Here is a 17,457-nt window from a genome sequence, read left to right as displayed (position 1 = left end):
AATTTGAAGTTAGTAATATTTCAGTAGTCCAGACAAGAAATTTGAGGGCTTAAAACATGAAAAAAATAAAACAGGTCACAAGAAACATTTTTAAAGGTTGAAATAAATATGGCTTCTTATTTGAATATATGAGATGTCATATTCAGAAAATAGTTCTATTATTTCCAGAAGAAATTATTTAATTTCATCAATTGTTTTCATCCAAAATTAGCCCCCATTTTCCCCTTTTTGTTTAATTAAAATTCCACTATTTTATCTTCATAGACCTTGGATTTTAACTGGGTTATATGAGTAAAAGTTTTATTTTTTATTACCTCCTCCAACATTTCAAACAGAAGGAATTATTACCCAAAAGGAAGGAATTCATTGGCTCTTTATGCCTTGAAAGACAAAATGAACTATACTTGTATTAAACCAATTTTCTCACTGTTTTTAATATTACAATAGAGATGTCTCTCCTTGTGATGCTTGAAGGACTTCATTATGATTTTGTAACATTTCCTCTGGATGCAATAAGCCATTCCAATCTATTGAACATAGTCACTCTTACAGTAATGGTTTCTCAGTTTTAATTGTTTGCAAGGTTGAGGATGAGTATATTCTCTACCTAAAGACATAGTGAATAAAAAATAAACATAGGAGACAGGAATATAGACATCAGACTAATGGAAAAGCAGTAGCTTTAGTGGGAAGTATAATGGGCAAGCTCATTTTAATCTCTGTTTCTGTCAATTCTGTCTATCCTCTCAAGTCTATGGTGTATTAAAGTGGGGTTGGGTTTCTTATCCTTTGAAGCTGCCCTGGGACATACCAAATAAAAGGAGACACTATTGGGCCTAATTCCTATTAAGCAGGGGAAAATGCCTGCACATATAAAGTATGTCCTAAAAATGATGCCCTTAGGGTAAAAAAAAAAGATGAATTTGAGAAGATGTCCTTTACTCTATATAGAGGATTCAAATGACACCTTATCCTTGTGCTTTTGCTGCTCAGGCTGAATTTTTCTGTTTCTGCCTCCAAATCTCCAATTTATTCCAGCAAGAGTTTGAAGGTCAGAGGTTTAGCTCTGGGCTACCTGAGGCCAGATGCAGTGCTCCCAAAGCATTCCATGAACAATAGTGGCTTCCTAGGCCACGACTCATGACTTCTCTGTTGATCACACTGTTGCCAGCTTCTATTTTGAGTTTGTTCTAAAATTGAAATCCCTGTGGGGGATTGTCCATACTGGTGCTTCAATTTTTCTTCCATTTCTTTTCTAGCAGGATAACGATCAGTGTGAGATTAGGAGATGTGTCAAAGAAACTGTGATAAGCGACTGTCAAGAAGACAGTACGACTACACCCCCCAGCACAGTCAGATTAATGGCTTGAAACTAGAAGAAATAAATTTGATCCATCATGGTTACTAATTTCACCTATGTGTATTTCCTAGCCTCATTATATGCTTATTATATATAATACATTAGCATGCTCAATGACACACCCCATGCAGCCCTGATTAGAAACAGAAGCCCATAGAAGGACACTAAAAGGCCAAAGGAGCCTTTAGGTCCTTGGTCCAATATAGCTTTACGAAAGTATTGTCCCATTTGAGTCATTTGCTTTTTTCTTTCTTTTCCCTTTTTTTTCTTTTCTAAACAGTGATATTTAAAGCACAATTTGATTTTATTTGGATGAACCAATTTTAATGGTTTACTTATTTTGTTTTTTATGGCATACTTTTAAAAAAATGTTTTATTCTCATTCCCTGAAAACTGAATGGCTGGAATGGGTGAGTGGCCAAGACTGTCACATGACACATTGTTGTATCAGCAACATTTGGAGCTCAGTCCCTTAATCACATGATACATTGTTGTATCAGCAACATTTGGAGCCCAGTCCTTTAATCACCCTAATCATGATTCCTCCAAATAATGAACAAGAGATGGTGGAATACAGTTAGAAGCCAATGTTCTAGCCCATCTTATTATTGTCTTGGATACCAGTTTCTGCTTACTCCAGAAAAAGGTTGGGTGATTTAAAATAAAGTCCAAAAGCCCAACAGTCAGAGCTCTTCTCATAGAGGCTGATATCTGGCCTCACAAAATATCTGTAAACAACCCCAGAATACGACCAACACACACACACACACACACACACACACACACACACACACACACGTCTGCACTGCTGCTACTATGTCTTTCTTTGTGTTTTCCAATACATTTTCTTGCTAAAGGCCTGGTCAGTATGCTGTCTGCCACAATTTGTTCAATGAGCTAAAGCATCTGCAAAAAAAAGCTATAATTTTGATTTATTTACAGCAGATGGCTATTGCTCCACTGGCTGTTGTCATTTGTAAACTTGACAGTCTAAGGGAAAAGAGGTCAGTGACCTTGACTAAACAGTCAGGTATTCATGTTTTAAAAATTCTTGTGACATGCTAGCTGAAAATTACTGTTCTGTGCTGTAACAAAGTGAAACATACAAGTGAATTCCTTGACTCTTATTGTGAGTCTGAGGGGCACACTCTTAACACACTGTGGCTGGAATGATATCCAGCCTCATTAAATGGAAACGTGGACAGGGAGGCTCACAGTGTCTGATACATGTGACCACTTGATTGTGACATCCCATCTTCTTTCCCCATCATGAAGGTGATGAGTTCAGTGAACTCACTTGGCCAAGCTTCTCTGATTAAAGAGACAAATATGATGAAATGTACTGTATTCTCACCCCTGTTTTATGACAAAAGCACTGGGTTGTAGAGGCTCTCCCGTGACTGTTAAAGGGTTTGTTGCTCATGCACCAATCAGTTCATAGCAAACAGAGGATATTAAAAGAAACTATGAAGCATCTGGAAGATGAGGACAATGAATATTATAATATTGTACTCTATCCTTTTGAGATTAGAATTGTTGAACAGTTATTCTACTGATGTGGCCCTGAGTGAATCACAGGTCAAAGGTCCCCCTTGGACGTTAGAGTTAGGACTTAAATAACAAATCAGAGATACTGACTTCCAACTCAGACTCCACTGCATACCAGTGCAAGCATTGGAAAGATAAATAATTACTATTAGAAAACCAAACATTTTGTAACTGTCATATCATGCCTTCTATCTTCTATAGGTCTGGGAGTGGCTGTCACAAAGACAAATTGTGTGTCCCCACTGACTGCTACCCCTGAAGAATTAAATGAACCATTTTCTTAGTGATACAAACACCCTGAATATAGTTGTTCCTTATAAAATTCACCTTGGTGATGTTTACAAGTACATTCTTCACCAATGAGCAGTGTCATCTTCAAAAGTATCAAAGCTCAGCCTTCTATATTTAAATGGCCTGGGTTTCTGATGAAACTGAGTGTAACAAATAGAGATTATTCCTTGGGAATAAGTGGTTAGACTGATAGGTAAGGGTTAAGCTTTCAGCACTCCTGCAGGTTGGTCACTCAGAGAGGCAGTGGGTTTCCTGTAGAACACCATGAAAACAGGATACAGATGGCTTATAAATTAAATACTGGAATAATGTTGAGAAAGTGATCACGTTAACAGTTGATCATGTCATATATGGTAGTAAATTATTTAGTTCTTTGCTATTCCTTCCCCTTTTCTTGTTCTCCCATTTCTCACCGACATCTCAGATTTTTCTGTCACCTTTATTAACCTGTATTCATTTATGAAGGGGAGGATTTCTAGCCTCTTCACACCAATTTTTCTATTGTCCTACTTGGGTCAACCTGCTCATCAGTGGTGTAGCCTCAACTCTTGGTACCTAAAATATGTTGGTGAGAAGAAAGGACATCAAGCTTGGGCAGCATGAGGAGAAGTGTCTAGGCTCAGAATTCTGACCTGGTGTTGAATCCCAGGGAGAGATAGGCTGGGTCCCTGTGTATGAGTCCAAAATGGGATGTATAATGACCTAAGAATTGGCTACCATTCCAATCTCCATGAAATTCTACCAGTCAACGCAATTCTAGAATACTTGGCATGTAAACGGTCTGGCCATTTCTCATTACTTAATCCAGAGTAAGAATATCCCAGAAGGTTCTAGAGTCTACCCACACACTTCTCTTCCAGACCGCTTTTATATGCCATAGCATTTGCATTATTTTTACACTCATTATTTCTTCAATAAATATGATATATTTCCAACTATATTATCTAGCTTCTGTTACGATAAATCAAAACCAACAAATTTTAATAGTTTAATGCTGCTAAGCCAAAGGTGAAACTCAGGGATGGAGTCTGTGGGGATGGTCAGAGTGGAGGCTAATAATGGAAGGTGGTAGCCACAGATTTTATGGTGCAGAAATACAGTCACGGGCAGATTACCTATTTTCTTTCAGGAAGGGGAACCTTCCAAACCCTAGGGTTTAATAGTTCTATGGGAGATGGGCTGGGGCAGTGTGAAAGCCCATTGCAGCACATATATAAAAGTTCCTTTGTAGGCATGACAAAATGAAGTCAGAAAAGATACTGCTGTAGTCTAAACCTAAATGAATCATGGGCATGACTAAGGCAAGTGATTGTCCTCAAGGTTGAGCTGTGGAATTGAGACACCAGACATGAGGTTTGAGAAATAAATGACAAACAAAAAAACCCTGAACCAGAAGCTGTGAGAAACACAGGAGTATAAAGTAGGTGTGGTTTGAATATTCCTTGTAGGGTAAAATTCTCCTAATTTCTCTGTAATTTCAGATTTTTTAAAGTATAGATGAAACAGAGTTTTTTTAAGTACATTTTCTTTCTACCTAAAATGTTTAGAGTAATTGCTATAAAACTTTCAATAGAAAATTTCAGAGAGCCCTTGGAAATGAATTCATCTTTGGTCTGTCCATCTTACCTGAGTCTGGCTTGGCTAAGGGAACCTCTCAAGGAGAAGGGCCCCTAGTTCCAATTTACCACACTAGCCAAGTATCATGGAACAAGAAGATAAAATGAGGGACAGTTTGATTTATTTTTTTACTCCTCCTCACAAACCTGCTTTCTCTTCCCCCAGAAAGAGAGTTACTAACTCTCCTAAAGCCCTTGTTTCACAGCTTATTTAAGAAGAGCAACTTTCACCACTTTTGTTCATGCTCCAGAAAGCTAAAGAAATATTTCCTCTAGAATTCAAATTGAAGTGCCAACCCATGTCTTAAGGATACTTAATATTCACTATTAACATACATTAAACCATCCCCATATTGCATTTATGTATCTGCTTAGATGTCACTTTGTTAGCACTTATATTTCCTATCACTATATCTATACTTACATACCTACACACATATATACTGTATACATATTTTAAACAATATGTAATATTACAAGTCAGAGATTTTGTCTTACTTCTTTGTTATATTTAGCATAATTCTTAATATTTTTGAATGTCTAAATGAATCCATACTTTGAAAGATGGCATATAATCATAATGTTCTGCTAATTATTGCTCCAAATTTATTTTATGCTTTTATTTAATTTAGTTTGGCTTTTTAATTGTTTGACAATTTATTTGTTTCTCTACCTGATTCCAAAAGAACAGAGAGGGAATGTCCCCACCAAATGACACCAAGTTACACCCCTCCTCTTTCCTCCTGCTGGGAGTTCCAGGCCTGGATAAAATGCAAGTGTGGATCGGGTTTCCCTTTTGTTCTGTGTACTTGATTGCCCTTTTGAGGAACATCACTATCCTGTTTGTGATCAAGAATGAACACCGTCTTCATCAGCCCGTGTTTTGTTTCCTGGCTATGTTAGCCTCCATTAATCTGAGCCTGTCCACATCTGCTATGCCCAAGATGCTGGGTATATTCTGGTTTAGTTTAAAAGAGATTAGCTTTGGGGGTTGTGTCACCCAGATGTTCTTCATTCACATGTTCACTGCTACGGAGACTGCAGAGTTGGTTGCCATGGCCTTTGATCAGTATGTCACCATCTGCAACCCGCTGAAGTACAATCTGATTCTCAATAACAGAACTATTGGCCTCATCTTTGTGGTAGTATTTGGTGTCAATTCCATTTTGGTTATCCCTCTGGTGTTTCTCATCTTGAAGCTTCCCTTCTGTGGACATCATATAATCCTTCACACTTATTGTGAGCACATGGGAATTGCTCAGCTGGCCTGTGCCAATATAAAGGTAAACATGATATTTGGATTAATTCTTGTATCGATGGTGTTTATTGATGTGGTTCTGATTGTCATCTCCTATGTGAGAATACTCCAAGCTGTCTTCCACCTTCTGTTTCAGGATGCCAGACTCAAGGCACTTAATACATGTGGCTCCCATATCTGTGTTATTCTGACCTTCTTTCTCCTTTATGACCCACTGGTTTGGCAGGAATGTCCCTGTATACATTCACATTCTCCTGGCCAATTTATACATTGTGGTTCTACCAGCCCTTAATCCTGTCATCTATGGAGTGAGGACTAAACAGATTAGAGTGCAGGTTTCAAGCATATTTTTGAAAAAAAGATAGACATAAACTGTCTCAGAGATGTTCATTTTACAGTAGAGAAAAGACAATGTCTTTCTCTACTATCAAATCTTGCCACAAAAAAGACTCTGACCTTAGTATTATTTTGTTTATAATTTCCCTAGATAGCCCATCTAAAATGTCTAATGTGATTAATATCAAAACAATCACAGTGAAAACTTATGGAATACCCAAAAGTTTTGAACAACTTAGTTACAAGATTTTATCATATTACTTTCTTATATACCTCCTATAGAGCAGGCTTTACAGATAGAATTGTGTGAAATAAAATCCTTTTTATTTGCAGAAAGTTAATTCTACCAAATTTTATACACATCCCTAAATCAAGGACTATAAGTTTTCAATACTTGCAACAGATTCATCCATTCCTTTCTTACTTGCTTAGTTACTTTTATCCACAATGTTATTGATACTTTATTATATACCACAGTAGTCATGTAAATATAAATATAAAAATGTACATGGCATTTTAATGGTTTTATAAAAAGAATTTGGAGAAATTTTGCATAAATTTTTCCAGGGTCTTCATGTAAATACAAATCTCCCCATAAGTAACTTACTGTTCAAAGTGAACTGGTCTGTCTGAAGATGTGTATCTATGCAATACTTCAAAACACAAGTAAATATAAATTTATTAGATGTTAATCAATTTATATCTACCTCTATTGAGAGGAAGAACTAAAGAGAAAGGGGGAGAGAAAGAGAGAGACATAGACAGAGTGAGAAACTTCATAGAAACATCAATATGGCAGGGAAATTAGGTGCTCAAGAATGAACACGCCTAAGTAGGTGAAATTCTATACATGTTAATTACATTTTCAAAGGTCAAATCTAATGCTATAGATAGTAATTATTGTCAGATTCACAAACTCATTATTTATTATGCACCTTGTAATGTTGAGCCCTTTTCAACTTGCACTTCTTTGTGGCTTATTCGATGAGCCTTGGTGTTTTACCCATGTTTTGCAGTTCTGGACCAATGATATATATTTAGTTAGTTTACCTAATGGTATGTTGTTAAAATAGTAAATGCTTGATAATGGACTTTTTACTTAAAAAGTAAAAAGAAGACAGACAGATGGCCAGCAGGTACATGAAAAGGTACTCAGCATCACTAACCATCAGGGAAATGCTAATGAAATCCACAGTAAGGTATCACCTCATGCCAATTAGAATGGCTATTATAAATAAAAAGAAAGAAAAAAGAGAGAAAGCAATAACAAATGTAGATAAGAATGGGGGAAAAAAGGTAACACTTTTGTACTGTTGGTAAGAATGCAAACTGGTGCAGCCACTATAGAAAACAGTATTACTGTTCTTCAAAAAGTAAAAAATGAAGTACCACATGATCTAACAATTCCACTTCTGAGTAATTATCCAAAGGAAATAAAAAGACTAACTTGAAAAAACATCTGCACACGCCCATGTTTACTGCAGCATTATTTACAATAGAAAAGACACTGAAGCAACCTAAATGTCCTTTGGTGGATAAATTGATGCATAAGATGTGGTATACATACAATAGAATATTATTCAGCCATAAAAGAAATCCTGCCATTTGCCAAGACATTGACACACCTTAAGGGCATTATGCTAATTGCAATAAGTTAGATAGAGAAATACAACTACTGTATGATGCCATTATATGTAGAATCTTAAAGAACCTGAGCACATAGATACAGAAAATAGATCGGTGGTTGTTATAGGGGTGGGTGCTAAATGGGTGGAGGTGGTCAAAAGGTACAAACTTCCAGGTATCAAATAAAGAAGTCATGAGTATGTAATGTACAGCATAGTAAATATAATTAATAACATCTAGTGTATATTTTAAAGTTGTTAAAAGAGTAATTCTTAAAAGTTCTCATCATAAGAAAAATTGTAATTATGTGGCAAGGGATGTTAATGAGACTTTTTGTGGTGACCATTTTACAATATTTATAAATATCAAAGCAATGTATACGAGTATTGTATTACACACCTGAAATGAATATAATGTTATACATCAATTCTAACTTGATAAAAATATAGATATCCTTTTTTATTGAATGCAGAATATCTGTTTTCTATATTATAATAAATTACCCCAGACTCCATAACTTAAAACACCACAAATTTATTATCTTATGGTTTTAGTAGTTCAGAAGTCCAACACAGATCTCACTGGGCTAAAAATCGAGGTACTGAGAAGGCTGCTTTCAGTTCTGGAGCTCTGGAAGAGAACCTCTTTTTTGTGTGTTTTGTAGCACCTAGAAGCGCCCTTTGTCCATCTTCAAAGCAAACAATATTATTTCTGTCCATCTTCTGCACTCACATTTCCCTCTGACTGTCATCTTCTGCCTTTCTCCTCCACTTTTGAAGATCCCTATGGTTACATATTTTGTTTGTTTGTTTTGTTGATGAGGTTCCACTTATAGGTGAGATTTATACCGCTTGTTTTTTTTTTACCACCTGGCTTATTTCACTTAGAATAATGATCTCCAGTTACATACTGGGACAACAATATAAATAAATAAATAAATAAATAAATAAATAAATAAATAAATAAATAAAATAGAGATACTTAATCTTACTGGCTAGAAAATTAATTTAAAAAAATTGGCTTCAAGTCTATGACATATGCTGGAAAGTCAAAAGAAATACACATAAGAAAGCCTGAGAGAAAGAGCATGCACTGAATTTTATGTATAAATTTTGCCCACATCTTTGAAGTACACACGTTTGGGGCAGACTCCAAACAAATTAGCTACAAAAACTAGAGAGGTATTTGAGCTGCTACTTATGGCAGGGAAGACAGATGGAATTTGAGATCAGCTAAGTTACCTGCCTGAAAAATATTAAATTAATTAAATTCAGAAAACTGTGACAGAACCTGGAGTTTCTGAACCAGAATACTGTATTCTGGAAATCACTCATAATTTCCCAAATACAGTATATAATCTAAAATCATTAGACACACAAAAATAGAAAAACACCCATGCCCCCCACAAAAAAAGACAATTAATGGAAACTGATAGATAGCCAGATAAGCCAGATATTTAAAGAGTAGATACAGATTTCAAAGCATGGATAGAACTGCAGATTGTTATGATAACTTAAATAAGACAGTCAGAGAAAGACAAATGCTATATGAGATCACTTATATGTGAAATCTAATGAAAAAAATAAACTGACAAACAACATAGAGTCAGAGGCATGGATACATGAAACAGCCTGATGGCTGTCAGAGGGAAAGGAGGATGGGTAACTGGATGAAAGAATGATTAATGAAAAGGGAGCTCACTGTATGGGTGAAAATATTTGCCAATAATACATCTGATAAAGGGTTAATTTCCAAAATATATGAAGAGCTTATACAACTAAACACCAGGAAGACAAACACTCTAATTCAAAAGATGTGCAAAAGACCTGAACAGACTCATTTCCAAAGATGGCCAATAAATTCATGAAAAAAATAATCAACATCATTAATTATCAGAGACATGCAAATTAAAATCATAATGATGTATCACCTCACATCTGCTAAATGTCTATCTTCAATAAATCAACAAATACAAGTGATACCTCAGACAAGGGTTTGATCTCTAAAATATATAAAGAAGTCACACAACTCCACTCCGGGAACCTCAACAACCCAATTTGAAAATGGGCAAAGGACCTAAACACACACTTCTTGAAGGAGAACATACAGAGGGCCCAGCTACATATGAAAGGAGGCTTAGCATCACTAGCAATCAGAGAGATGTAAATTAAAACTGTGGTGAGATACCCCTTCACACTAGTCAAAATAGCCATCACAATCAAATCAACAAACAATGATTGCTGGTGAGGTTGTGGAGAAAAGGGAACCCTAGTATACTCTTGATGGGAATGCAGACTCAAATAGCCACTGTGGAAAAAAGTATGGATGTGGAATTTCCACAAAAAACTAAAAATAGGTATTGCTACCCCAGCTTTTTTCTTTATTTCCATTTGAATAAAATATCTTTTTCCACCCCTTAAAAAAAAACTAAAAATGAAACTGCCTTTTGACCTAGCAATTCCACTGCTGGGCTTATACCCTAAGAACCCTGAATCACCAATTCAAAAGAACCTATACACCCCAATGTTCATAATAGCCCAATTTACAATAGCCAAGTGCTGGAAGCAACCTAAGTGTCCATGAGTAAATGGGTGGAATTTTTATAAAAAACCTGTGGTACATTTACATAATGGAATACTATGCAGTAGAAAGGAAGAAGGAGCTCCTACTTTTCACAAAAGCATGGATGGAACTGGAGAGCATTATGCCAAGTGAAGTAAACTAGGCGGTGAAAGACAAATACCATACAATGTCACCTATAAGTGGAACTTAATTAACAAAACAAACAAGTGAACAAGGTGCAGCCAGAGACATGGAAATAAAAAACAAACTGACAGTAACCAGAGGGGCTGGGATACAGCAGGGGAAAGAAGGGTTAGGGCTGAGTCAAGAAACATGTATAAAGGACCCATGGACAAAGATAACAGTGGGGGGAGGGGAATACTGAATGTGGGAGGTGGGAATGGGTAGGGCAAGGGAGAGAAATGGGGGGAAATGGGGACAACTAAAATTGAACAATAATATTTTTAAATAAGAAAGTAGAGCATCTTTTCATGTTCATTAGAAATTTGGATATCCTCCTTTATGAAATCTCCATGCAAGTGTTTTGCTAATTTTTCCAAGTGGTGGTATTCTTTTTTCTTATCAGATTAGAGGAGTCTTTTAAATAGTCTGTAGTACACATCATTTGACTTGGCTATTCTTCTCTCTGTTAATGGTATATTTGATTAAATATGGTAGATACACAATACAATATACACATGATGTGTTACAGAATTGTACACTTGAAACTTATAAAATTGTATGAACCAAGGTCACTCCAATAAATTTAATAAAAAATAAAAAATGTTCCTAATTTTAATACATACTTACTAATCAATATGTTTCCATTAGTGTTAACATGTATATGTGCTTGTGTCTTATTTTAGAATCTCTCTTTACTAAAAGGTTATAAAGATATTCTCTTCTTTTCTAGAAATTTTAATGTTTTCCCTTTCAATTTTTTTTTTATTTTTTAAAATATTTTTTATTTTAGTTGTGTTTATTATGGTGACATTGGTCAATAAAATTACATAGGCTTCAGGTGTATAATTCTGCAATACATCAGCTGGCTATTGTATTGTGCATTCCCCACCCCAAGTCAAATCTCCTTCCGTCACCATTTATTCCCCCTTTACCCTCTTCTACTTCCCTCCTCTTTCCTTCTGGTTATCACCACAGCGTTGTCTTTGTCTATGAGGTTTTTTGTTCATTTGTTTTGCTTAATCTTTTCAATCTTTGTACTCAGTCCTCCAATTTCTCTCCCCTCTAATAGCTGTCAGTCTGTTTTCTCTATTTATGAGTCTATTTCTATTTTGTTAGCTTATTTTTCATTAGATTCCACATATAAGTGAAATCACATGGTACTTGTCTTTCTCACTGGGTTATTTCACTTTACACTTATAATTTACTTGGGGAGAATTTTCTGTATGATGTAAGATAAACATCAAAATTCATTACTTGTCATACAGCTTTCCAATTGATCCAACAATTTTTATTGAAATATCATCTTTTGTCACTGTTTTGCAATGTTATCTCTGCCATAATGCAGGTAAATGTACGCTTGTGTCTATATTTCTTGGCTCTGTATTCAGTTTCACTGGTCTAATTTTTTTCTGTATTTGAACAAAAACCATACTCTCTCAATTGCTATAGCTTTACATAGGTCTTTGCTATAGCTTTAGAATAGGTCTTGTTTTCTGGCAGTGTAAGTATTCAAACTTTGTTCTTCAGGAAAAACTTGGCTATTCTTGAAGATATATATAATATATGGTCCATGAGTATGATTTCATTCAAGATAGTCTAGATTATGCTGAGGTAACACCCACCTCCATCCTGAATTTTAGTGTATTAAAAATAAGAGGTTTAATTCTTGTTTATACTACATAACTAATGCAGGGTTTGGTGGTAAGGAAGAACTTTATTGTCGTCACTCTGGGATCAATTCTGATGAAGGCACCAGAATGTGATATGGCATTGTAGTAAAGACTGAAGGTAGACCTGGCTTGGTGACTCAGTTTGTTGGAGCATTGAAGTGTGCACCAAAATGTTGCAAGTTCAGTTCCCAGTCAGGGCACATAACTAGGCTGTGGGTTCAACGCTCAGTCAGTTGGCAGTAAGGGCAGCAACCCATCTATGTTTCTCTCCTTCTCTCTCCCTCTCTTTCTCTTGTAAACCAATATGGGCAAGGATTTAAAAAATTTATAAATAACAAATAAACCCTCAGGGTACACAAGAGCAGGGGGAAAAATGGAGAAGCACACAATCACTCTTAAATATTTCTTCTCAGAATTGACATTGGTCAGATTACTTCTACAAATATGTTATTTGCCAAAGCAAGTCCCATGGCTGAGTTTAATTGCCAGAGTCTGACACATAATTATGCAATGTTTTCAGAAGAAAGAGAAAACCGGAAATGCCAGTAAGCACAAGTAATGTCTAACTTAAGTGTGCCAAACAAATTATTTTTTAATTTTTATTCTCTGGTTACTAAAACATATATTTGCAAGTTGTATATTCTTTCTCAAAAGTCTTCAGAAAACTTTTCCTTACTGTGATTATTTTATCCAAGGCTCACATTATTTTAGATAATGATTCTAATTTTTATATTTATTTACATCTGAATATTATATTATTTTTACTTTTAAATGTACCAATAGCTAATCTTTGTTATCTATTTTGATACATAAAGCTTTCTTACCTTATCTTAAAGTCAGGAGGCTTTGAATACATAGGCAAGCTTTATTTAATTTGTCTGATGTCTGTTTATTAGATTTTGGCCTGTTAGATTTTCTCAATAGAAAAAAAACACTGTAATCTATGGATATTTTAAAGCATATATGATATATAAATATCAATGCTATCCTACTTACAATATTTGCTAGATTAAACTACAAGATTTTGCAAGTAATATCTCATACATTTATTTTTTATGACATTTCACGACCATGTATTAGAATTTCCATGCTTACAAACAGATAAAAGTCAGAAGTGTTAAGTGAAGTAAAAGAGATAGCATATCTCTGACAGACTCCCTTGAACATAGTTTCAAATAACATGTCCTTTATGGACTAGGTCCATAATTTTCCACATGGTTATGTTAGAAAGTGAAAAGAAGTCAAACACATTTCTAGTTTTGTGTGGCTATCTTCAGTATGTTGGCCCAGTATTTTGAATATTTATTGAATATTAATAAAAGGTTTCTAAAATGCTCTGCCCTGATATATATTAATATGCAATCCTACAGCATAATGTGCTTAGCCTTAATAGCCTACTTCCCCCAATTTTCTTTTTTCCCCTTTTCTTATTTTTATTGTTGTTCAGTTACAGTTGTCCCAATTTTTCCCCCATTGCTCTCCCCTGCCCCGCCCATCCCCTTCTCCCTCAGTCAGTCCTCACCCTTTTGTCCATTACCATGGGTCCTTTACACATGTTCCTTGATGACCATTTCTTCCTTATTTCCTCCGCTATCCCTCTTAGAACATAAGATTCTCTCCTTTCATCAGCCTATCACCAAACAGCCATGGTCAACTTAACACATGTAGAATTAAATTACCACTTATTTAATGAACATATCTTTTAGAATTTTGCGTGATTATTCCTTGCTCTCCTTATTTAATTTCTAAATGTATACCATCTTCTGTTTTTCCAGGTGCCAGGAACCAAAATTTAATCATAATTTGTTATGGAGAGATTTTTCTGACTCACAGTTTACGCATATGAAAATGCAAATATTGAGAGTAACCAAATTATAGAATTCACATAAAAATACATGTGTTAATATAAGTAAATTATTTAGACCAGTATATGCTAATGAGTTAAATAATGTTACTGTTATTGTTTTGGTAACCCTGTCACAAAACCTTTCTGCAATCCCTGAACAACTTTTATTCTATTGCTTTGATATTCCTTCTGGTGATTTAGAAACTGGTCCAATTTAAAAAATACCCTACTTAGTAATCTACCTCTTACTGCTAGCCGAATTTTCAGATGACTCATTTAACAATCCAAAACATCAACTTATGGTCTGAAAATTTCTGACTATAGTAACTACACTAAATGGCTATCTTGATTATCAAAAAATATATAAATATAAGCATTTTATGAAAGATGCAAACCTTAAGATTATAATACTATAATCAATAAATTTATTATTATTCTTAAAGCCAAAGGATTATAGAATTATCCTTTCACTCAAAGAATTATTTGACTTTGCACTCTCTCTCCTTTTTAACCCTTTTAATAAACATTTAGAGAAAATATGAATATTAAGTCATTCTAACACCACCAATGTTTACCCATCTTTTAAAAAAATCCTCAAAACACTCTCTCTAATCTGCTTTGTCCTTACCCCATAGATTACAGGATTGAGGGCTGGTGGAACTACCACATATAGATTGGCTAAAAGGATGTGGATATATTGGGGGACATTGTGGCCAAAACGGTGTGTCAAGAAAGAAAAAAATGCTGGTGTGAAAAAAGCTAATATAACACCAATGTGAGAGCCACACGTGTTGAGGGCTTTAAAACGGGCTTCCCAAGAAGGCAGGCAGAAGACTGCATAGAGAATCCTGGCATAGGACAGAATAATTAGGAGCACATCCAATAATAAAAGAGAAATATTGCCAAGACCAAATATTATGTTGACTTTGATGCTGGCACAAGCCAGACGGGCAATGCCCATGTGCTCACAGTAGGTATGAGGGATGATATGATGCCCACAGAAGGGCAGCCTCAGGAGAAGAAACATCAGCGGGAGCACCATGTACAGGCTCCGCAGAATAGCAATGCCTGCAATAATGCTGATGACTTTGCTGGTGAGGATCATGGTGTAGCGAAGGGGTTTACAAATGGCAATGTAGCGGTCAAATGCCATGGCCACCAACACAATGCTCTCCATAACAGTGAAGAAGTGGATGAAGAACATCTGGGAAAGACAGCTTTCAAAAGATATCTTCCTGAGGCTGAACCAGAAGATTCCCAGCATTTTGGGGATGGTGGCTGTGGACAAGCCCAGGTCGATGGAGTCCAACATGGCCAGGAAGTAGTACATGGGCTCATGGAGACTATGCTCAGTCTGGATCACAAAGAGGACAGCAGCATTGCCCAGGAGTGCAACAAGATACACAAAGAGAAAGGGGAATCCAATCCAAACATGCACATCTTCCAGCCCAGGGATGCCCAGCAAAAGGAATGAAGAAGGATGCAGCTGGGTGTCATTAGGGAAAGACATTCTTTCTGCCACAGGTGGCTGCCGTGTGTATCAGAGACAATCACTGACTTCCCTTAGAGATTCTTGCTCCAATTCTCTTTTTTTTCCTGTCCCCTGGCAAAAAGCAAAATAACTTTGTAATATTCGTGTTCTCCCACTCAATGTCATCAACTTTTCTGCTATCCTTACCTGAACATCAGATGACGCTAGGATTGAGTCAGTCTCACTCTTCCCCACATTGTTTAACCCTCATAAAAGACTGAACAAGAACAGAGAGACAAGAATATCCATCAAGTCAATAAGAAAGTAAGGAGTAGAAATAATAAAGGCTTTTCTATGTATCTTGTAATGTTACACATATTGCATTTAATGCACATAGAAAGTATTTTAGCATATGGAATCAAACCCAATTTCTATTGAAAAATTGGTGACCATTTATATATGCTCATGGACATACATATCTATACATAAGTATGTATAGATTTGTGTGTGTATGTATATACATTTGACAGTATGCATACTTCTATATTATTCTAAAGTCAGAGGCCTCAAACTTAGCTGTTTAGCTTATTAGAAACTATTATTGACTTCCCATTAATAACTCATACTCCTCTATCCATTTGTGCTGATTCCTGACAAAACACAAAAAAGCATTTTAATCCCCTTTTGTTCCTATTCAGAAAGATTAAACAATAATTTTTTTCAACAAACACTGTTCTATACTTAAAATTATTTGGGGGACTAATCTTAAGTATTCTGATCAGAAAAAAAGGAATGAATCTATAAATTGCTTTGTATAATATGGACATTTTCATGATATTAATTCTTCCAATCCAAGAACACAGTATATGCTTCTATTTATTTGTGTCCACCTTAATTTCTTTCTTCAATGTTATGTAGTTTTCTGAGTAAAGGTTTTCACCTCCTTGGTTACGTTTATTTCTATGTATTTTTCTTGTTGCCATGCGAATGGGATTTTTTTTCTGATTTCTGTTTCTGATATTTCATTTTTGGTGTACAAAAATGCCTTCAATTCTAAATACTGACTTTGTATCCTTTTGTTTTGTCAAATCCACTTATTAGGTGAAGCAGTTTTTTGTGGAGTCTATAGAGTTTTCTATGTACACTATTGTGTCATCTGCAAATAGTGACAGTTTTACTGTCTCCTTTTCCATTTGGATGCCTTTTGTTTCTTTTTCTTCTCTGATAGCTGTGGCTAGAACTTCCAATGCTATGTTGAATAGAAGTGGTGAAAGCAATCACCCTTGACTTGTTCCTGATCTTGGAAAACTTTGGGTGGGAATGTAGATTAGTGTAGCCACTATAGAAAACGTTATGGAATTTCCTCAGAAAAGTAAAAATGGAAGTGCCTTTTGACCTGGCAATTCCACTGCTGGGATTATTCTAAGAATCCTGACACACCAATTCAAAAGCACCTGTGCACCTCAGTGTTCATAGCAACATAATGTACAATAGCCAAGTGCTGGAAACAACCTAAGTGCTCATCAGTAACTGACTGGGTCCAAAAACAGTGGCACATTTACACTATGGAATATTACACAGTAGAAAGAAAAAAGGAGTTACTACCCTTTGCAACAGCATGGACAGATCTGGAGAGCATTATGCTAAGTGAAATAATCTAGGTGGTGAAAGACAAATGCTTATAATCTCA

The 17,457-nt window shown here is 35.6% G+C and overlaps 2 protein-coding genes across 2 annotated transcripts; one reads left to right on the top strand and one right to left on the bottom strand.

Moving 5' to 3' along the window:
• The first annotated feature begins 5,513 nt into the window (after positions 1–5,513).
• LOC119055621 (olfactory receptor 52E4-like) lies at positions 5,514–6,438 on the top strand. The gene is given in 2 exon segments (XM_037153867.2): positions 5,514–6,268; positions 6,270–6,438. Coding segments are annotated over 2 exon segments (924 nt in total).
• An 8,429-nt stretch (positions 6,439–14,867) lies between these two features.
• LOC128628410 (olfactory receptor 52E8) lies at positions 14,868–15,812 on the bottom strand. The gene has a single exon (XM_053672118.1). The coding sequence runs from the start codon at positions 15,804–15,806 to the stop codon at positions 14,868–14,870; it is 939 nt and encodes a 312-aa protein (XP_053528093.1). The 5' UTR covers positions 15,807–15,812.
• Between the last annotated feature and the right edge of the window lie 1,645 nt (positions 15,813–17,457).

This window comes from Artibeus jamaicensis, unplaced genomic scaffold, assembly GCF_021234435.1.
Source record: "Artibeus jamaicensis isolate MK-2021 breed Jamaican fruit bat unplaced genomic scaffold, CSHL_Jam_final contig_1940, whole genome shotgun sequence".
Taxonomy (NCBI): Eukaryota; Metazoa; Chordata; class Mammalia; order Chiroptera; family Phyllostomidae; genus Artibeus; species Artibeus jamaicensis.
Note: the sequence above shows the minus strand (reverse complement) of the source record. Positions and strands in the feature narration are given on the sequence as shown.

Bases quoted from the DNA above. Each gene is read 5' to 3' on its own strand.
- LOC128628410 (XM_053672118.1), bottom strand. From the start codon at position 15,806: ATGTCTTTCCCTAATGACACCCAGCTGCATCCTTCTTCATTCCTTTTG.